This window comes from Berghia stephanieae, chromosome 2 (genome assembly GCF_034508935.2).
Source record: "Berghia stephanieae isolate SIO BIC M18660-M18661 chromosome 2, UCSD_Bste_1.3, whole genome shotgun sequence".
NCBI classification, from domain to species: domain Eukaryota; kingdom Metazoa; phylum Mollusca; class Gastropoda; order Nudibranchia; family Aeolidiidae; genus Berghia; species Berghia stephanieae.
In genome coordinates, this window is record NC_088361.1 from 11,740,851 (window position 1) to 11,763,544 (window position 22,694).

General features: G+C 35.3%; 1 protein-coding gene across 2 annotated transcripts in view; it reads right to left on the reverse strand.

Annotated features, from left to right (window-relative positions):
* Positions 1–22,694, reverse strand: part of LOC144964314 (transformation/transcription domain-associated protein-like) — a 104,051-nt gene that overhangs the window by 21,795 nt on the left and 59,562 nt on the right. For both annotated transcript variants that reach the window (XM_078898415.1, XM_078898414.1), the window contains exons 62-80: positions 21,602–21,704; positions 20,582–20,692; positions 19,577–19,759; positions 18,644–18,784; positions 17,837–17,956; positions 17,132–17,275; positions 16,274–16,420; positions 14,273–14,431; positions 13,303–13,394; positions 12,731–12,866; positions 11,066–11,167; positions 10,290–10,385; positions 9,638–9,756; positions 7,044–7,161; positions 6,494–6,603; positions 5,593–5,704; positions 4,980–5,191; positions 3,592–3,780; positions 1,556–1,704 (exon numbers count right to left, since the gene is read on the reverse strand). In XM_078898415.1, the coding sequence (XP_078754541.1) occupies positions 1,556–1,704; positions 3,592–3,780; positions 4,980–5,191; positions 5,593–5,704; positions 6,494–6,603; positions 7,044–7,161; positions 9,638–9,756; positions 10,290–10,385; positions 11,066–11,167; positions 12,731–12,866; positions 13,303–13,394; positions 14,273–14,431; positions 16,274–16,420; positions 17,132–17,275; positions 17,837–17,956; positions 18,644–18,784; positions 19,577–19,759; positions 20,582–20,692; positions 21,602–21,704 (2,543 nt within the window). The remainder of the gene's footprint in view (positions 1–1,555; positions 1,705–3,591; positions 3,781–4,979; positions 5,192–5,592; positions 5,705–6,493; positions 6,604–7,043; positions 7,162–9,637; positions 9,757–10,289; positions 10,386–11,065; positions 11,168–12,730; positions 12,867–13,302; positions 13,395–14,272; positions 14,432–16,273; positions 16,421–17,131; positions 17,276–17,836; positions 17,957–18,643; positions 18,785–19,576; positions 19,760–20,581; positions 20,693–21,601; positions 21,705–22,694) is intronic.

A 22,694-nucleotide genomic window follows, 5' to 3' on the forward strand; every position in this document is an offset into this window, starting at 1 on the left:
CTCAGCTACCCATTCACTGCTGGGTGGACAGGGGGGGGGGGGTCAGAAAAAAAATCTCAACTGCACTCGGGATCGATCTTGGTCCCTTTGCGTGTGAAGCGAGTGTTCTACCTATTGAACTATCGAGACCCAAATCCCTACTAGTAGTAGTATCGAATGGCTACACCTCTATTTTGCGTGTGAAGCGAGTGTTCTACCTATTGAACTATCGAGACCCAAATCCCTACTAGTAGTAGTATCGAATGGCTACACCTCTATTTTGCGTGTGAAGCGAGTGTTCTACCTATTGAACTATCGAGACCCAAATCCCTACTAGTAGTAGTATCGAATGGCTACACCTCTATTTTGATTGTGAAGCGAGTGTTCTACCTATTGAGCTATCGAGACCTAAATCCCTACTAGTAGTAGTATCGAATGGCTACACCTCTATTTTGCATGTGAAGCGAGTGTTCTACCTATTGAGCTATCGAGACCTAAATCCCTACTAGTAGTAGTATCGAATGGCTACACCTCTATTTTGATTGTGAAGCGAGTGTTCTACCTATTGAGCTATCGAGACCTAAATCCCTACTAGTAGTAGTATCGAATGGCTACACCTCTATTTTGATTGTGAAGCGAGTGTTCTACCTATTGAGCTATCGAGACCCAAATCCCTACTAGTAGTAGTATCGAATGGCTACACCTCTATTTTGATTGTGAAGCGAGTGTTCTACCTATTGAGCTATCGAGACCTAAATCCCTACTAGTAGTAGTATCGAATGGCTACACCTCTATTTTGCATGTGAAGCGAGTGTTCTACCTATTGAGCTATCGAGACCTAAATCCCTACTAGTAGTAGTATCGAATGGCTACACCTCTATTTTGCATGTGAAGCGAGTGTTCTACCTATTGAGCTATCGGGACCCAAATCCCTACTAGTAGTAGTATCGAATGGCTACACCTCTATTTTGCGTGTGAAGCGAGTGTTCTACCTATTGAACTATCGAGACCCAAATCCCTACTAGTAGTAGTATCGAATGGCTACACCTCTATTTTGAATCTTTTAATCCATTCTTCAAATTCTTTTCGTAGCCTCCTGATAGGCTTGTCACTGGGCAGTGGATGACGATGTGGTCCATTGTCTCAGGGCCTCCTTGGCAATGACGGCATGCATCTGATTCTCTCAGATTCCATCTATGCATGTTAGCTGCGGTTCTGCCATGTCCTGTCAAAATGCAGTTGGAGGTGACCCAGCATTTTCAGCTATTGCAGGGAAAGCCAGGTGTTCTTTCTGTTGGGTCGGGTATGATGTCGCCTCCCCTGGGGCTGTCTTGGTTCCACATCGACATCCATTCCTCTTTCACGTTGAAATGTTGTCTTGAAGTTTTAAAAGGTTTCCTTGATTTCAGTCTTGACGTTGTTGGGGCTTCTTCTAGGACCTCCTTCAATGGGACCCTGTCAGTGACCTCCTCAATTTTGGCATGCATTCTTTGGTTTAACTCTTGTCTTCTGATATCAGGCGGTGCTATGCCACTACTATTATACAAGGTCACAATTAATGAACATTATTCCTTACGTCTTTCCCTCTGCTCCAGCTTGAGAGTGAGATACAGGGTCCTGATGGGGAAGTAAACAGCTTGAGGGTACATCCTGCCCACTGTGGTCAGCAGATTCATGATCAGCTTGCCCTCCTTCCTCACCAGGCACGTCAACAGTTGAGGAATCCTGAAAGGTTTAGAAATATCTCATGATTTAAATCAGAAATTATGAGAAATCTCAAATGGTTTGGAAAACTATCAGGACGTTAATCATGAACCAACTGATTCTATGAACTATTAAAAACTGAATGGTCGGCAAATATCTCACGACTTAAACCCTGAACCAACTGATGATTTCAACAACAAAAAAGTTAAAATTTTAATATTTAAAACTTCGAGCATTTATATGGTGTAATATCCACAAAACGGGCACTTTACAAGGGGTCCCTCGCCAACAGCAACACTTAACACGTAGGACGAGACACGATGCCTGTAAGGCGATATTACAATGTTTTTCTGACGGAAACAATGCCGTTAATGGCCAGGTACTCATTTTACACCTAAGCATTGTGAGAGAATGTGAGTAAAGAGCTTTTTCCAAGGACTTAACTATGTGCTACTCAGAGCAAAACTTGAACTAAGGACCTCTTAACTCACTCAACCCAAACACCGACTATATCCGCAGTAGACCCGGGATTACTTTTACCCCATGCCTATTTATTATTACATTTTTCTGAGACAAATTATAGGCGTAGTATCAAAGCTCATGTTTTTAGTTATTGCCTGTTAATGATAGTTGAATAAAACTATCTATGTGCATGCTCATTTTTAATACTTTTTTTCCCAGTTTTGACAAGTAGCAAAAATCTCTAGGATTGAGTGAGTTAATCCGCAGGACATACCCAAGACCACAACTATTAAAAATTATAGAGCAGAGAAAACAAGATAAAGATCTGAAAAAGTGTGTATGAAACAGAAAGAAAGAAAGAGAAAATGCAAGAGAAAAAAAACAATCACGAAAAATCAGCCTTTCTCTCTTTCAAAGCTGGGACCTCGTGAGGTCCATCGAAGTCCCAGGTTTGAGAGCTTTTGCCAAGATGAGAGTTATTTAAATCGATCAAAATTTGAAGGATGAGTTGTCTGGTCAAATTTTTCAATCCATGTTTTTCCAGAGTACGGCAGTTACAGACTTGCCAACCAACCATTTGAAAAGATCTCCCATATTTTTCCCAATATTTATGCTCATTCTTTCATATTTCTTTTTTAAACATCATAATTTCAACTTTCGTAACCATCCAATTTATTTATTTATGCTCATTCTTTCATATTTCTTTTTTTAAAATCATAATTTCAACTTTCGTAACCATCCAATTTATTTATTTATCTTCATTCTTTCATATTTCTTTTTAAAAAATCATAATTTCAACTTTCATAACCATCCAATTTATTTATTTATGCTCATTCTTTCATATTTCTTTTTAAAAAATCATATTTTCAACATGCATAACAATCCAAAAAATTGTATTTAACATTCGTTGATTTATGGAGTCTTATCAAGCTAGTAGAGAGTAAGAAAATCCTGAAATTCCGATGACAATCATCTGTCTGGCTACTCAGATTCTCGTGTAGGGGGAGACGATATTTCATGACTTCATCTATTCCACTCTTATCATTTTCCCCCTTTTTGTTACAAATTGTTGACTTTTTGCACATAGCATTTATTTTAGTGAACATTACCATATTATCATATTTTGGACCTCAGACGTATGAAAATATGAGAAATCATAATGGTTGACAAGCCTGCATTTAACTGGTTAAAGCTTAACTCACTCAACCCTAACACCGACAATATCCGTTGTTTATCTGGGTTACTTTTACCCCATGCCTATTTATTACATTTTTATGAGACAAATTATAGGCGTAGTATCAAAGCTATTGGTAGTTGAATAAAACTAACTATGTACATGCTCATTTTTAATACATTTTTTCCAATCTTGAAAAGTAGCAAACATCTCTAGGATTGAGTGAGTTAAGACTCGTTAAGGAAATTTCAATAGTGTTTTCAAGTCATTACCACAAGAGCCAATGAATGGCAGGAATTCCTTGATGGTGTTTGTCCAGAGTGGTTGCAATGGTCAAGTTAGCGTCGTCGTACGTCAGCAGCCAAATAGCCTTTGCCAGGTACTTGCGAGTTCGACCCTCAATGGATGACCGACAGGCGTGAAGGTAGCAGATGGTCGCACCCTCTCCAATTTCCATGTCCCTGGAATATACCATCCTCCTATTAAAAACCACGGCTTAGGTCATTCTTTAATTATTGCCTTCATGTTCAGATGATTTCATGATTACCCCAAATTTTTCATCTTTTATCACTGAATTTATATTTGTATGTCTAAAATTCAATTCGAACAAATATGTTTGAGATTCAGAAGTTATTTCGTTACAATATCTATTACTAAATTGAGGCAATGATGAAATCACTTTCCAAATGTTATAAAAATGAACAATAAATGAAGATTTTGGAAGGGCGTGATACAGGTTTTTTTGTTTAAATATGGAGGGAAATGTAATAAAGTATAACACCAGAGAGAGAGAGAGAGAGAGAGAGAGAGGGGGGGGGGGGATGCAAAAATAAAATAAAAGAACAAAGAACAAAAAGAACACAAATAACATTGTAAATTGTAATGGTTGTATCTGTCAACAGAGATAAAAAATCAACTTCATCTGGTTGAAAATTATTAGGATTTATTTACTTCATTTTAAAATTTTATTTAAGATATGTTTTAAAAAGGGCAAATGGGTCTCATGATTTGAGACTGAAATTCAGTCTTTTCCATATAGGTGTTGCCAGAGCGAAATTTATGTATATGAAACTCTTGACAAAATATTGTGGCTTATTGTAAGCGATGAGAGGATAAAATCACTTATCATTTTGAAAAAAAGCTTCCAGGAAAAATGTTTTCATATGCAAGGATAAGCTAAATTTCAATCAGAAGTGAGAGAAACAAACAGGTGAAACTTGATCAAAGCTTGAATCTATATTACTAATAATTGTTTATCAAATACAGATAATTAGCTGTGTAATAATCAATACACAATTTTCCTGCTGAATCATCACAAAATTGCCATAGCTTCAAAGTTGAAAGATAAACAGCTTCAAAGTTGAAAGATAAACAGCTTCATAGTTGAAAGATAAACATGATACTTGTAAAGTGAGTGTTGACAGATGCAAATTCACACAAGAGATGATTTTGAAGTATTTATTACACTTTGTAATATGATAATTTTGGTACCAGACTGTCAATTCAATAATCAATTATTAATATTAAAAAAACAAAAGCTCATAAATCTGGACCTTTTTTCTCAACAATATTATTCAAATCAATTAATAAACTATTCCAGACTTTCCATCACTGATGACAGAAAAAGAGCTCATATTCAAGTCAATCTACAAACACACACCTGTCTCTTGTAAACACGGCTTCTAAATACTCTCCCCACAAGGCCCAGGCATTTACCAGGCAGTCGTGAAGCTGGACAGCGGCTGAGAAAACTTTGTTGGCGTCATCGGATCGATTGAGGTGTTGCAAGAAGTATCCTTTCATCGCATAGAGTTCAGCCATCATCTCTTTGGTAAAGAATTTAAAGTTGGTTACCTCAATCACGTCCAGACCCTGAGGTAAGAGATGAACAAATAGAACTAAATGTTACTTTTCAATGGTTTGATAAAACATTGTATACATTATTTCCAACTAATACAATTTTAAAAATTAAAAACTGTTTAAAGCTCTTCTGTTCAATAAAATAATGTCACACACCACAATATTTTCATGTACAGAACAATTGCGCATCATAATTCGTAAATCCACATACAAGGAAAAACCCATTCTAAAATTGATGAGAGAGAGAGAGAGAGAGAGAGAGAGAGAGAGAGAGAGAGAGAGAGAGAGAGAGAGAGAGAGAGAGAGAGAGAGAGAGAGAGAGAGAGAGAGAGAGAGAGAGAGAGAGAGAGAAAGAGAGAGAGAGAGAGAGAGAGAGAGAGAGAGAGAGAGAGAGAGAGAGAGAGAATTATTACCTCTGTAAATTCACTTTTATTGAGAGATCCTCCCATGTGCATGTAACACTTGACCTGTTGTCTGACTTTCTGGAAACAATCCACGACTGGCACGCTGGTGATGCTGTGGATCCTGGAATCACATTTGAACAATCAACACATACAGTCTTAAACAAACTTCTTTTCTACACAAAACTACAGAAATTCTTTCTTCATTAGAACTATCTCGGAGTGGAATGGCTGGATGAACTGGTCATCATGGCACCACACCTAAACGATTTCAAGGCCCGACTGATATGGGCCCACGCACAATGAGGACACCGCTGAAATACGACTAGACCATTGGTTTCTTCAGCACCAACCATACAGATACAGATACAGATGATTAATTTAGCTTGTGTAAAAAGAAAAAGAAAAAAAGAAAAAACCCAGAGAGACCTGTTGCCATTGTGCGTTTAACACTATAGAAACTGGGATAAACTCCAGCTTCATGTGCCTAATGACCCTGAAGGGCTACCCTTCCCATGCCATGATTAAAAATTAAAATTAAAAAAACCAGATTGACCAAACTGTTTCTTGTTTAAATTAGTTATTTTGTGAGTTTTGTTTTGTTTCTTTTCAATATTTTAATCAGTGCTGATGGAGACAAAAACTTTAAAAAAGGTGGAAAATTGATTGCTTTTAACTGCTGTAACCCCCTCTTTTAGAGCAATTGAGATGATAAACTATTAGTGATACACTAACCACCTGTTTATTCTACCACACATCAACACTATAAATGTCAATACAGTGATTGGGGGAAAATGTATTTTTTTTAAAAGGAGAAAATTACTCCTCTGATTCCAAAACTGCAGATTTCTGCAGATCGGAGGAAATCTATCAGTATTGTTTAACAGCTATTGCAGACTGTCTTGGTCCTTACCTGCTTAAAGTGTCCAGACTAACCCCTACCATTCCATGCTTGCGTGCTATTTTACCAAAATGTATGATTGACTGAGCTGTGGCATGGACTCCAAGCATCGAGTTGGTATTCTGTAAATAAGAAAAATAGGGTTGGAAATTTTTTATTTTTTTTTAGGTGCTTTACAAAGTCTTGCTGTTCCTTTCAGTTGTTGAAGACCAGTAACTTGTGATGACTTATAAATTATCTTATTTTCTTGAAGAAACTACCTTTCTCATGTAAGAGGTAGGTGCTCTCAACTGCATCAAATTATTTTGGAACTGATTTTAGGTTAATATCATCTATAGATAGAACGAAGATGACATCACTCAGGTCTTTGTTATTGTTTTTTGCCATCCACGTTTATGAGTAATTCTCACTAAACTGCACGAACCAGACTATAAAACTTCACAGTTACACATAGTTTTGTGTGTTGGTCCGTTATACTTCAGGATGGTAATGTTGTGATTTTCTTAGCCAAGCGCACACTATCTATATTAATTTACTCCAATCAAATGTACAACCATCTTACCGACTCTACTTGGGCTTGATTCTCATAGTGTTGTATGATAAATTGGTAGTGGTGCTGTCGCCAGGTGAAGATGTCACTCCAGTGGGACAAGTCATCAGAGATCATTGGGAGACGATTCCTGTAGTACAAAGAAGTAAAACAATTATGCGTATATAGAAATAAAGACCATTTTCAGGGTTAATATTATACCTCATCATAAATAATCAAAATAATTATACATAAAGATAAAGACCATTTTCAAGATTAATATTATACCTCTTACTTATCATAAAGAATTAAAATAATTATACACATAGATAAAGACCATTTTCAAGGTTAATATTATACCTCATACTTACCACAAAGAATTAAAATAAATATACATATAAAGACCGTTTTCAAGGTTAATATTATACCTCATAGTAACCACTGATGGTTACCTCATCATGAAGTACGGGATAGGGCTAAAAATAACAACTCTGTAGAAAGGATTAGCTGCCCATATAGTGATACAAGGCTGTGCCAAAAGGTCGGTTTTGAGTATACCAATATCGAGTGAAGTCAAGTCATATACAAACTAGGCAGTCAGTCTATCCAACTTCTAACATTCTGCAGACCTGCCTACTTGAAAATTCCACAATTCGTCATTTTTAGGAGATAAAAAATTGTAGTCACTATAGTTATCTTTAAAAATCACAATTTACCATCACAAGGATTAAATAATAACGTGAAGTTGAAAGTAAGCTTCAATTTAATTACAAAAACAGATCAAATGAACGTTGCGGGTTTCCCCTTTATCAACAAAACAGGATGATTGAAACACCACAGATGAATGAGATGATGTGGTATTGGCGTAGTTAAGATGAATAATCAATGATTCATCTGTGGTGTTTCATCATCCTGTTTTGTTGATAAAGGGGAAACCCGAAACGTTGTAATTAAATTGAAGCTTACATTCAACTTCATATTATTTATTTCTTCGAGCTTCGAGCAGCAACATTTACACATCACAAGGATTTTTGTTTTTGTTTGTTTGTTGCTTTAGGTCTCTTCCAACACAATTGAGGTTATATGAGAGACCGCTGAAACAAAAAAACAAGCAATCTAACAAAAATAGTACAAATGTAAATCAAAATCATAACCTAAAGATATCATAAGCTAAATTATAAATAACCAAGAACAAACAGGCAGAAGATTTACAGAAAAAAAATATCCCCTGTCAAAAATACAATCACAAACCAAAGAAGCAGGATAGGCTAGTAAAGAGAAGAAGAAACGACATCACTATCGGATCGTACACCCATGCGAACATCATAGGTATATGATTCAAGGGTGATGCTCCCATCCAACCACCCGATCACAAGGATTTAACAACACTTCAAAATCCTTTAAATGATGCAGTCTGGCATCAACTTTCATTTTACATAAGTTTTTACTAACTTAGAGATTCTTACAAAGTTCTGAAAGTGGAGCCAAAATTTCGTAATTCTACGGATTTTTCATACTAGTTGGCAGGTCTGATTCTGTCATCTAATGTCATCTTTACTCAATTTTCCACAAATACGTTAAACTTGCAGAACAATTTACCTGGCATAACACATAGCAAACAGTCAAAACAGTTAAAACAAATACACATGCAGACAAAATAGACAGGCAGATAAAAGCAGACATACATACAGACAGCCAAGACATACAGACAAGACAGACAGATAAGACATACATACAGACAGACAAGACATACATACAGACAGCCAAGACATACAGACAAGACAGACAGATAAGACATACATACAGACAGACAAGACATACATACAGACAGACAAGACATACAGACAAGACAGACAGATAAGACATACATACAGACAGACAAGACATACATACAGACAGCCAAGACATACAGACAAGACAGACAGATAAGACATACATACAGACAGACAAGACATACATACAGATTTTTTGTTTGTTTGTTTGTTGCTTTAGGTCTCTTCCAACACAATTGAGGTTATATGAGAGACCGCTGAAACAAAAAAACAAGCAATCTAACAAAAATAGTACAAATGGAAATAAAAATCATAACCTAAAGATATCATAAGCTAAATTATAAATAACCAAGGACAAACAGGCAGAAGATTTACAGAAAAAAAATATCCCTGTCAAAAATACAATCACAAACCAAAGAAGCAGGATAGGCTAGTAAAGAGAAGAAGAAACGACATCACTATCGGATCGTACACCCATGCGAACATCATAGGTATATGATTCAAGGGTGATGCTCCCATCCAACCACAGACAGACAAGACATACATACAAGACAGACAGATAAGACATACATACAGACAGACAAGACATACATACAGACAGCCAAGACATACAGACAAGACAGACAGATAAGACATACAGACAAGACAGACAGATAAGACATACAGACAAGACAGACAGATAAGACATACAGACAAGACAGACAGATAAGACATACAGACAAGACAGACAGCCAAGACATACAGACAAGACAGACAGATAAGACATACATACAGACAGACAAGACATACATACAGACAGGCAGACAGACAAAACATATAGACAGAAAGACAAGACGTACAGATAGACAAACTTACTTCCAAGTTTTTACAATGGCCTTCATGTCATGAAGATTGTTGTTCCTGGCTGGATTGGGAGGCTGGAGACCCTGGTTGATTTGAGCAGCTTCTTGCAGCTCCATTATCATCTGGGCTGCCTGATGGGTGGAAATGTATTACAGGGAAAATATAAACAGCTGAAACAAGCTACAGGTCAAAAATTTGAAAAAATGTCTATGAAACAGTGCCTGACAAAGCAAGAAATAAAAATACAAGAAAAAAAAAAACATTTTAAAATATCAATCTTCCTCAACTGGGGATTGAACCTCAGACCTCCCCAATTGAACTGTAAATAATTTTAAATAAGGGTCTTTCCAGAGTACTGCGGGTCCTGATAGCTCAGTTGGTAGAGCACTTGCTTTACACGCAAAGGGACCAAGATCAATCCTGGTGCAGTCAAGATTTTTTCTGTCCACCCAGCATTGAATGGGTAGCTGAGTCTGTTAGATTTGGCGCCAAGTACTTTGCAATGGCTAGCATCCTATCCAAAGGATAGCAAGCAATCGCTAATGTCTGTTTCCTACTATAGAAATCGGGATAAACTCCAGCTCTATGGCCCAATGGCTCTGAAGGACTACTTTCCAGAGTACGGCAGTTAACTGGTTAATATGTTAACAAATGATTGATTTACCTGTAGGTATTGTACATGAATCTGGGAGATGATGCTGGGAAGGCGTCTCCATTCCTTGATGACTTGGTTGCCACACGTCTCCACCACTCTTTCAATCTAGTCAAGTTTTAAAATAATTAATAATTAAACAATCAACTATTTTCATATCTCATGATAAAAAGACAGTTAGAACTCCATTTTAGTCTCTGTCCATTTTTAATGGATTGCGGCTGCCAAAAAGCTTTTAGCTTATTTTCAAAATTACAGTTTTTTAGCTAAAGTCTTTCACTGGACAGGTACAGTAATCCAAATGGAGACAGAATAAATCGCTAATAGTCCGAATAAATTCTTTGAAATAATCATATATTATGATTGAGAAGATTAAGTATAATAAGCACATCTGCCTCAAACTATTTTTTTTTTTAATCTGTAGTTTTTCTCCTTTAAAAAAAGTATTTCAACTTCAGATATATATATGATTTTTATTCTTATTAAAACAGGCATACCGTGAAAATATTCTAAAATATAAATATACAAGAAGAAATTACAATTGGGGAATAGACCTTTTGATAAGTTACATGAGTATATTTTAGGAAATTTCTTTCCACTGTACTCATACAAAAATCCAAATTTGGATGGAAAAAAATCCATTTTATCTTTCTAAAACTGACCAAAAAATAAATTTGTAAAACAACTTTAAATATATAGGTAAAAGTGACAATATAAGCAGCAGGTTTGGATAGGGAGGGATGAAGGGAGGAGTAATGAGAGAAAAGTGATTGAAGCACAATGCTTACTTGTTGTGGGTTGACGTGGTGTTCATCAGAATGGCAGATGGCAAGGTAACCTCTATACAAATTGATTTTCCATTGCATCTCCCTCTTGAAATTGCCTTCAACCTGAGAAGAAAAAAAAATCTAAAAAATAAACAGGGTATTTCCTTCTTTCTTTTGCCAGTCTTTCCTCTTTTCTTAAAAGTCAAAGTGATAATGCTGCATTTGTCCTGCTGTTAAGTTTTTAAACCTGTAAATGAGCTCTATAAAAATTGACTGAAACTGAAACTCTTTGTCTTCGTAATTCGTCGTAGCGGTAAAATCCAAAGAATCAAAATGAAAGGTAAACAGCAAGCTCACTTGAGCAAAGCAATGGCAGAAAACTAAATTGCGAGGGAATTAATTAGGCTACTTACCATTGTTCCTTGTAATTAGGTACCCAATCAGTGAAGAAACTTAGAAACAGTCAATGTCAACCAGTTTGTTTACAACATGAGTAGATATGTGCTTGTAGCAATCATTTAACTTTCGATTTGAAGGTGTCTAAATAACGAACTTCGGGTGTTTCGAATTTTTCTTTCTCATACTTTTCCTGTCCTTCAAGTAAATGTGGTCAATTTTGGCTTAGACGAAACAGTGAAATTTATCGCTCGGCGGCTCAGTTAAAATTGGCTACGACAGGTTTCGAAAGTGAAAAAATAATTTCACGAAGGCTGTGTGAAAATACACTGGGGTGTGTTCAGACACGGCAATTCTAAAAAGCGTCGCTTAGCTTTATATCCATCATTAATATAAACGGCCCATGAGCTATGCGTGGGGCTGTGGAACATTCCTAGTTAACTTACAGTCAATCGACTACGATTCATGAATTCTTTCTTTATTCATTTCTTTCTTCCCTTTTAAAAAATATTTGAATTTGACGAATTGACTGATTTCAGTTAATTGACTGAGAATTTACAGGTCTAAGTTTTTAAAAGTATCATTGTTATACACTAAATACATTAACTTTTAAGAGGGAAAATGGGAATGAGAGTGTGTTGGGAATCTGGGGACAGGCCTTGCAATAATAAATATTAAATTTTAATTAAAAACAATACATCTAAGTTTACTTTGAAGACTCTAAGATCATAAACCTCATTTTTCTACATCTGACCATCATGTCAACAAATCTCAATGTAGCTTTGATTCTATTTCCATAATAAACGTAACAGTGGGGAAATTCCCAATGCTCTTTTCTTTCTGTAAGATAATATGGTGAACATCACATTTTCAGACCCTCCTACTTGATAATTTAAAAATTCATAATTTTTAGGAGATAAAAATTGTAATCGCTATAATTAACTTTAAAAATCAACAACAACAAATGACTAAATAACTCCATAAAATCATTAAAATTATGTAGTCTGGCATCAACTTTCATTTTCAATAAGTTTTAATGACTGTAATAGAAGGCAGGTCTGCATTTCATGAAAATAAGATTTCTCATTCTATTTAAACTAAAAGACTTAAACATAAAAGCTTAGGCTAGTAAAATATATTATTATAATTTAAAAAACAACCTTTCAAGCTCTTTTTTTATATTTTCTTTGGTTTCAAATTCACCCTGATGCCCATTATATGTCGTCCCTCTATACACGTTAAAATCCCTTAATCAATAAAACTCCCATGACACCCAACCAGTTTCCTCACCCGACTGAGGGCGTCCTTCATGAGGGGCCAGTTGGGTACCCTCCACGCACAGTCCAGGATCAGCTCTGGGATAACGTTGCCTCTGGAGTTGGCGTACTCCAGGAGGTTGTCCCACTGGTTCAATTCCATAGAACATCTGTCATCACGAAAAAAAAAAGAGGGGGGGGGGGAGGAGGAGGGGGAGAGTAAGACATACAAATATTAAAATAAACATTCTTAAACAAAAATGAATATAACAGCTTTAAAAAATATAACAAAATACCAAACAAGGAACGTGTCGGGTTTTAAAGCATCTAGTTGGCAGCTCTGTCTTCCGAGAATAGAACAAATGATGATATAACTGCTTATAAACATTAAATAACAAGGGAAAATATTGGACTCATACCTTGTGACTTCTTTTATTTAAAAAAAAATCAAATAACCATAGTAATTAACAACACGGGGAGAAACGAAAGCTGTTATTGTTATTATAAAAGCGAGTGATATTATTGGGTAACATATTTATATTACCCAATAAAACAGAGCAAAAGGCTAAATAGACGTGTAAACAATATTGTTCTGATTGAACTCACTTGATCCAGCTATCCTCAATCAGTTTGAGTTCCTGCCACCCATCTCGAGGGGTCGGAGATGAGTTGTGATCCATTCTTATTTTGGACATGGCCTGAAATACATCATGTACATAAAATCATTTATCTTTAAATAGTATGGTGGCTGCTTGAGGGTAAACTAAATCTGAAGAGGTGGAGGGAATAAAAAGTAAAAAGTTATAAAGTTGAAAGTACACTGCAATAATATTTCCCTTTTCTACATAATATAAACGATGAATTTTTCTCTTTACTGTAAACCCTACAAGTTTTCTTCAATTGGTTTGTTTTATTTTGTTTTTAAGGGTTTTACGGCGTTGCGACACATTTAGGTCATTTCAGCACCAGTAAATAGGAAGACAATGGGATAGTCCAAAAATTCTAGATTTCAATTGAAAGCGCACAAGAAAAAGTAAGACAAAGGGGAATTGGTTCATACAGGGAACAGATGCAAATTCCAAGATCATACTATCAGTGCACTTAGTTTGAGATCACCTATAAGTTTCATCCAGACACAAGCACAGAATCCTATCAAGAGGAATACACCCAAATGTTTACAAAACCATTATAAGAGAAAAAAAAATAACAATCCATAACAGAGAGATGATATACAATAGGAAAAATATCATCTTCCAAAACGAAAACCATATATTTGACTGTTTCCCTCCTTGCCAAGTACTCTGGAAAGGGCCAGGACAAAACCAAGTAATCCCATTCAAATACAAAGACAGAAAGCAACTCAGAAAACATATATAGGGGGATACAATACACAGCAAGTGACCTCCTGCCCACTATGAGAGGTCAAAGACCCCATCCCAGTTCTTCTTCAATTGGCCAATCAAATAAAATTAAAGCTTACATCGAACTCAACAATTGCCATTGACATTCAAAGCTGATAAACTGAATTAATAAATTAATAATTCTAAAAAAAAGTTTTAAGAATTTATGTACTCACCCCTTCAAATGATGTCTGAGCATGTTCAAAGAAGCCGTGTTGCATGTAAGCCAGGGCCGTGTTTGTTTCTTGATATTTGGCTCTCTTCTGCCAAAGTCCCACGTACATGTCTTCTTCTTTCAACAGGAAATACAACTCTAGCAGACAATCCATGGTTTCCTTGGTAAGGGGAGACAAATATTTCTTTGGATGACAATTTTGTAAGATTATTCTTCGAATTAATGCTCGTTTAATCTGTTTGTCAGGGATAATATGACCCAAATGTTCATTTATATGATAACGGTGATGACAAATCGTTGCAAAGTCACAGTAATGCTGTGCCTGATCATATACTGGATGGATACTAATGATTGCAAACACTTTCACCACTCAATGATGTAACTATTCAACTCAGGTGTGAATGAGTACCTGGCTGGAGGCAATGAAAAAAAACTATTTCAAGTACTAATACAAAGAGATGTCAAGCATGAAATGTGAAGTGATCCAGGTGTGACAAAATCATGTAGAATACCTCGTTCACTATAAATTTATTTATTTACAGATTTCTCTCCAAACAAAAGGGTTTTAACCTCATGAACATTGGTTCTTATATTATCCTCTGAGCGACGGAATTTATTACCAAACTTTACAGTGTATAATCCATTTTTACAGGGTTATTAAATACTTAATATCTTTTAAAATATTCTTAATTTTCATTTTAAAATAAAATATATCAACATAATTGCTTGGCATAAAACAGTACTGGTGCCAGATGATAACTCTTCCCTATCTTTGTGAAGAGAAGGAAGTCAATCTCATCAAAATAATACGCTGTTAATATTCAAAGATGCAAATCCACTACACTGTATTAAACATTGATAAGAATTAAAGTAAAGTATATAATAAAAAAGAAAGAATTGATACAAGCTAGTAAATAAAATTCTCCAAAATTGTTTCCTATTTCACATAGATGATTACCAAAAATAAGTTTCAGCAAGGTAGAGCATAAAAGGAAGAATTGATGGAAAAAATACAAGTAGTAAATAAAATTCTCCAAATATGTTTCCTATGCTACACATGCGATTATTGAAAATAAGTTTCAGCGAGAGAGGGCATAAAAGGCAGAACTTTGGGATGCAGATCATGGTGATTTTAAATTTTAATCATAACAAAGCATTATAGGTATACTTTTTTTTTTGTTTGTTGCTTTAGGTCTCTTCCAACACAATTGAGGTTATATGAGAGACCGCTGAAACAAAAAAACAAGCAATCTAACAAAAATAGTACAAATGTAAATCAAAATCATAACCTAAAGATATCATAAGCTAAATTATAAATAACCAAGAACAAACAGGCAGAAGATTTACAGAAAAAAAAATATCCCCTGTCAAAAATACAATCACAAACCAAAGAAGCAGGATAGGCTAGTAAAGAGAAGAAGAAACGACATCACTATCGGATCGTACACCCATGAGAACATCATAGGTATATGATTCAAGGGTGATGCTCCCGATCCCATCCAACCACCCGCATAGGTATACTTTAACCACCTGTCAATATAACATGTTTCTGACTTCTGTTTTACTAATAAACCTCTACACAACAGAAAATTTACTCCTCTTTTTGTATTTTTTTATCCTTTTTTTCTCTAACACTTAACTTTTGAGTGGGGCACCCGATAGCTCAGTTGGTAGAACACTCGCTTCACACCTAAAGGGATTGAGATCGATCCCAGTTGAAATCGAGAGACTTTTTCTGAACCCTTGTCAACCCAGCAGTGATTGGGAGGCTGGGTCTATTTGATCTGGTAAAGAGTACTTTGCAATAGACTGGCGTCTATCCAAAGGGTAGCAAGCATTTGCTATTGTCCATTTCACAAGGAAACTGGGATAAACTCTGAAGGACTTGTTTAATTTTTGAGTAACCATATTACATAGTAACCATTACTAGTGGTTGTCATCATAAAAACAGAAGAAAAAAAAACAAATTGATGACAACACCAAAATAGCAAATTGTACATACTTGATGAGGAAACACAGGGGGTGGTTCAAAATCATACTCATTGGCGGCCGTCCTGGCCACTGCTTGACTAGTTGAGGCCGAGTCAAAGGCCACTTGTTCCAACAACAAACAACTCCTGTGCCACAGGTTGTGGGTACGTGCTAGATACTAAATGATAAAGAACAGAAGAAAAAAATTTTTTTTATAAACTTGAGCTTTCATATAGAACAATATCCACTAAAAGTGCTCAAAGCCCTATACAAAGGTCCCTGGCCAACAGCAACACTTAACATATAGTAAGAGACATGGCGCTTGTTAGGTGGCATAATCATTTTTTCTGACAGACAACGTTGTTGCATTCATTTACTCATTTTACACCTAAGTGCAGTGAGAGAATGTGAGTAAAGAGCCTTTTCCAAGCATGCAACTATGCACTGCTCGGAGTGGGATTCAAACCATGGACCTTCCGGTCTGAAGGCGAATGTAATATCACAAGATGACATAGCCGCACAATTAATACCAATGCAAAAATTAGAGAAGAGGGTAATATACACAACAAAATTTCTTCCATTTTCTCTCTAAAATCAAAACATAATTCAACCAGTTTTGCCAAAATTATTGTGAAATCATTCTCATGTCCATTTTAAATATATGATTATATATCCCTTGTAATTTATTTTATTATAAATAGTAAATGAGCAATGAAACATCATGCTAAGTTTACTCGTATCAAATAAGAATTAGAATGAAAATTTGAGTCTGGAGATGAATAGAATGAATGAATATCAAACTAGCTAAAACAAAAACAAACAAACAAGAGCGCATAATTCAGTCCATAAGATCCTCCATCATATAAAGCTGCCATTATTAAATTCTCACCTTCAGGGCACATGCTTTGATGCTGATTGAGGGCACACAGAGAGCAATGCCTTCCACAAGGGAGTGGACAGAACTTGGATGGCAATCTCGCTGAGTCACATGGGACCCGCTGATCAGGAATGGGACCAATTCTTTCTTCAGTCTCTGTGGATGGTTTAAAATTATTTAATGAAAGGTTAATGGAATGAATCGAAAGAGTGTTAACAATATTACATATTTGGTGTTATGAGGATTTTAAATTAAAAAATAAAAATATAAGGTTATGAAATCATTTTGAACCTTAAAATCAGAAATCTGAGCATCCATTTGACAGAGCTGATGGTGACAAAATGTGAAATAGGAGAACATTTTTGAAAAACTGACTTTAACCCCAGAGCAACTGAGATGATAAACTATTGTTGATACTCTAGCTAACTTTTTGAGACTGGGAAAACTGCACTATTTGTTCCACCACACATCAAGTCTCTCACTTTCAGTGCATTTAATTGGTGAGAAGTTATTTTTTTAAAAGGAGGAAATCCCTCCTCTGACACCAAAATCGTGGATTTCCGCAGATCCAAGGAAAATCATCAGCAATGATTTAATATTCAACCTCATCTTTGTATTGTCCTTAAACTAACTATAAAATAGATTTATTTATCACTGATTGGGAAATCTCAAAAATCTAGGATTTTGTAGTTTTGATTTTACAACCCTTTGACTTACTTCCATTTGCTTTTCAGAGAGAACCTTCCAGATCCGAGGAAAGAGATCTAACCAAGTGGTGTGTGCCAGGTCTGTTGAATTGTGGGACAGCTGGCAGAGGGAGTCCAGGTACTGATGGGTCTGGAGGTGGAGAAGATAACATGAAAATGAAAACTGGCGAGCAGACGAAGGTGTAGGACATAAAAACCCTGAAAGTTGTTTTGTAAAACAGTTCCAAACAAAACAGATTGACGAATACAAGACAAAATCATCTTTAAAAAAATATTAGATCTCACTAGGTTATGAACCTCTGAGTTTCTTGGGACAGATGTGCCAGTGCAAATCATCAATGTATGTTTTTTTTTTATCAAATAATGAAACAAAGTAAAACTTGCAAGTAAAATCTGTTTCTTGGGAAATTAACATCACCCACTCAAATGTTCCTCTTCTTTTATGGTACTAGATGTAAGCCAATTGAAAAAAAGATTTAGAGCAGAGGGGGAGGAGAAGGGGGGGAATTGTCAAATCTATGTTAATCAATTTGATTAAAATTTAGAAATAGTGTGGAGCTAAGATGAGAAATATAGGGTAATGAGAAGTGCCAGATGAAAACAGGGAATAAAAATATCACTGTGTCATATGGCTGGATGGCTCAGTGGCTAGTACAACTTCTTGCTGATCTCTCTCTCTCTCTCTCAGCCAGGCATAGGGTGCCATGTCAATTTGATCCCGATTTTGGCTCTCTGACACTGCGATATTTGAATTATTCTCTGTTTTCATCTGGCAATCCTTCCTCCAAATCAATTTGATAAGATTTAAGAACATTACCTTTACTTCCCGACAGTTGTCCAAAAACTTTGCCTCTCTGCTGAGTAGAGTCTTCAAACTTTGCCCTGTCTCCTTCTTGACTACTTTAGCAGACTGGTTTTCTTCTCCAGACTCTGATGTCAGTTCAAGATCCATTTCCTCCTAGAATTCAAATTGAACAAGAAAACCGCAATTTATTAAAAAATAAATCTGCAATATTATCTTAAAAATATTGTAAGTATTACTTGCAGGTATATTAACCTAGAGGATAAATTTCTGATCATGGCCTGAACCAATAATTTCAATTTGATCACGTCTTAGCTTATCTAAAAATTATTTCCCTGGGCGTATGTCCAACAGACCATTAAGTACCTAGGGGTCATGAGAGTGAATATCTCTAGTAAGATTAAAGTTTACTTCATTCTGAAATTACATGTGGGAATGGAAAATCTATTTTTACAAGAAAGAAGATAGAGAGGATATCTGAAAAGGAATAAGGAGACATGGATTTCCATTCTTTTAAAAGCGAGACCAAAAATATCTTTTATATCATAAAATTCCCCATTATTGATCTACTTCTAACTTCAAAAAGAGAAAATAACAGCAGTGATGCATCTCAGGCTTCATTGAAAAGTGAATCCCATAGTTGTTGCTCTGAAAAAGTGTGTATGGAACAGACAAAACTAGAAAGAAAAATACAAGCAAAAAATCATCGCAAAAAAAAAAATCAGCCTTCCTCTAGTCGATGCAGGCTGATTGTTTTTCTTATAATTTTTTTTCTTGCTTTGTCTGGCACAATGTCATACACACTTTTTCAGATCTTTATCTTACACCAGTGCCTGCTCCTAAATTGTCACAGTTCTTGTTGCAAAGTGAATGAAAACAGTAAGACAAGACAAGATCTAACCCTGCCTGTGTAGAGATTAAAAAAAAAAAAACATTCCATTTCCCTACCTCTTCTTTCACAGTGTCTATAGAGTCCACCTCCATGGGTTCCTCTTTCACTTTCATGAAAGCAGCAAATTCGGCCCGATCATTGGAGTCGGCCATGGCCACAACAGAGCAAGCACTGGGCAGTAAGTTCATTGGAGACGAACTTTGGACAGTCGTAATCTTGGACGACACTCCAAGGATAAGCTGAAAATCAAAACAATAGTAAGCATGTAAATATAATTTTCTTTAATATGTTGTTTTTATATTGAAGTTTATCTATGATAATTAACACACTCTAAACATTTAAATAAATATAAATAAATTGAGCTTTTTATATTGCGCAATATCCACTAAATATGCTCAAAGCGCTTTACAAGGGGTCCCTGGCCAACAGCAACATTTAACATGTTGGATGGGACATGACACCTTTTAGGCGATAATAACAATTTTTTTTTTTAATCTCTGAATGAACAGCTTACATTTATTATATTTAACAAAACGTATAATGTTAGCTTGTTAGGCAGTAACTTAATTTTCAGACAGGTGTCACAGTTTTACAGCAGATTTCTTTCGGATTTTAATGTCCATTTCCAAAAAGATGAGATAAAGGTGTACAAAATGCCTTTTCTAAAAGCATAACACAGAGGTGCCCTGATGCCAATATAAACTTTGCGTGTCCAAGACTGTACCATTACACTACAGCAATATATATTACTCATGCAATGTCATAGTTGTGACAAAATTTCATTAGTGACAATGAAAGAAATTCATGATGTTAAAAGTTGTGAACTTCAAACAAGTACAAGACCAATTGAAAAGCTCCAAATAAAATACAGAGATAAACGTTTTAGGCAAATAACTATTTTTCATAACACACAGTTCCATATGATAAGACTAAAAAAAAATGATATTGTTTCATGTACAGTTTGTAATATAATGTTATTGAATCATCAATTTATCTTTGAAATCATTATACAAGAGAGCAACTCTCATAGTCTAATGTTTACAATGAGATTACAAAAATACCTCAAGGGCCTGCTTAATCCAGAAGTACGTGCCCATATTTTCCCAGTTTTGTGAGCACATCATGTAGAGTAAACGATCAAACACTTTCTTTGGGATGCTTTTTTCCATAGTCTGTAGGACAAAAAAAAAACAAAAACAAACAAAAATCACATATCACCAGACCTGCTTCCTATTACAAAAAAGTCGTAGAATTACGAAATTTTACTCAAATTTCAGAACTTTGTGAGCATCTCTAAGTAATCAAAACATTGAAAATGAAGGTTGATGCCAGCCCACATAATTCTAAGGATTTTGAAGTATTGTTTAATACTTCTGAGATTAAATAATTGTTGATTTTTTAACTTTGGCGACAACAATTTTTATCTCCTAAAAAAATTACGAATATTTAAATTTTCAAGTAGGCAGGTCTGTATCACTATATGACACAATCTGATAATAAGCCACTTGTTTTTAAATCTTCTATTCTGTTTATTAAAAAATCATAAGTCTTATTCTATGAATTAGGTTTGATGCCATTATAAAATGACTAGAAAAGAGGACTATAAATCTTTCTATGATGATGCATGGAGTTCAGTTTTTCAACTCCTGGAATCTTGACTCTGACACAAAGGAAAATGGTCCTACATCTAATGTACATAGACGTCTTTTGTTGTTTTTATTTTTTTTTTTTAATTTTAATTTTCTCATTCTCTATAACCCCCTCCCCTCTCTCTCTCTCTCCCTTCCCCCCACCCCCTCTCACTCTCTCTCTATCTCCCCTCCCCCCCTCTCAAGGCTCTTTTGTCCACTAATCAATAAATGGAGATAGGTAGCTGGATCAAAACAATACATTTTACGATAGATCAGCATCTTCTCCAACACACTAGTTCCCCCCCCCCCCCCCCAAAAGAAAATTCATCACCAAGATGAAGGTTAAATGCTCTTAAAGACAGTTAAGATAACACAAAGGACTTTCAATTGAGTTTGTATTTAATAAGCAAAATATCAATATCAAAACATAAACTAAAAGCTAAATATTACCTCCAAAAACTTTTGACGAATGTGAGGTTGGTTGCATCTCAGGCCAGCAAGGAAAGCATTTTCCAGTTTGGTAGTGAGATCTGAATGTTCAAGATCTTTGTCTCTGGATGCCAAAAAGAAATCGATAAACGTAAATAGAATAAGATTTTATTCAATCACAAGCTTTGAAAAACGAAAACCATGAAATCCACTGCACTCTTTATGGCCTGTATTAACATGATTCATGAAATTGTTCTCTTTAATCTAACATATTCAACACACTTCCCCCTTTGGTGACAGATGGTTACACCAATTGCCAAAAGCTTTTAAGTTCTCAGTGTTATATAACTTAAAATAAGTAAGTGAAAGACAAGAAAAATAGAAATATATTATTCCATGTATGGAAACTAAAAAACTATAATGTTAATCTGTATTAACTCTCTTGAGTTCATATGAAAGGAAAATCGAACAAATTTTGTTTGATTTTCAATCAAAGTGAACTCGAGAGAGAGTTATAACATCCCAACCCTGCTGCAAATTAAATTGAGATAGGACTAAGTATTTCGATCGATATAGGTTAAAATAAATTAACAATATTTTATTGGGTTTTTCTAATTGTCAAAGATTGTCATTTTCACAGGAGCCGGAATAAGTTATACCATAAACGGATCATTAACAAAAAAAGAACTTAGTACCAATGACCATCAACATTCAAAAGAAGATGGAAAAACAGACATGCCTCAGACTACAAACAAAAACTCTGTATATTTTTTTTAAATCCAATTTTCAAGAGAGAAAAATCTGTATTGACCCAACATTCCAAATTTCCAACCTTCTCATGTAAATCAACTTTAAATGTAAAGTGATCCATTAGGCAACATATCCATTTCTCAGCAAAATAATCACTTCTTTTCTAAAAAAAAAAACTGGGTTTAAAAATCTAAATCTTGAAGAAAACATTCCAATTTTGACCAAATGTCCCCCCACCCTCGAAAACAAAACTGCAAATAACAATTAAATCTGGTCAAAGTTGAACATCTGAACTGCCTAATTTGAACATTGACTTAGTTTTGGTATTAATCTATTGCTACTTCTATAAGTAATTTAATGCATT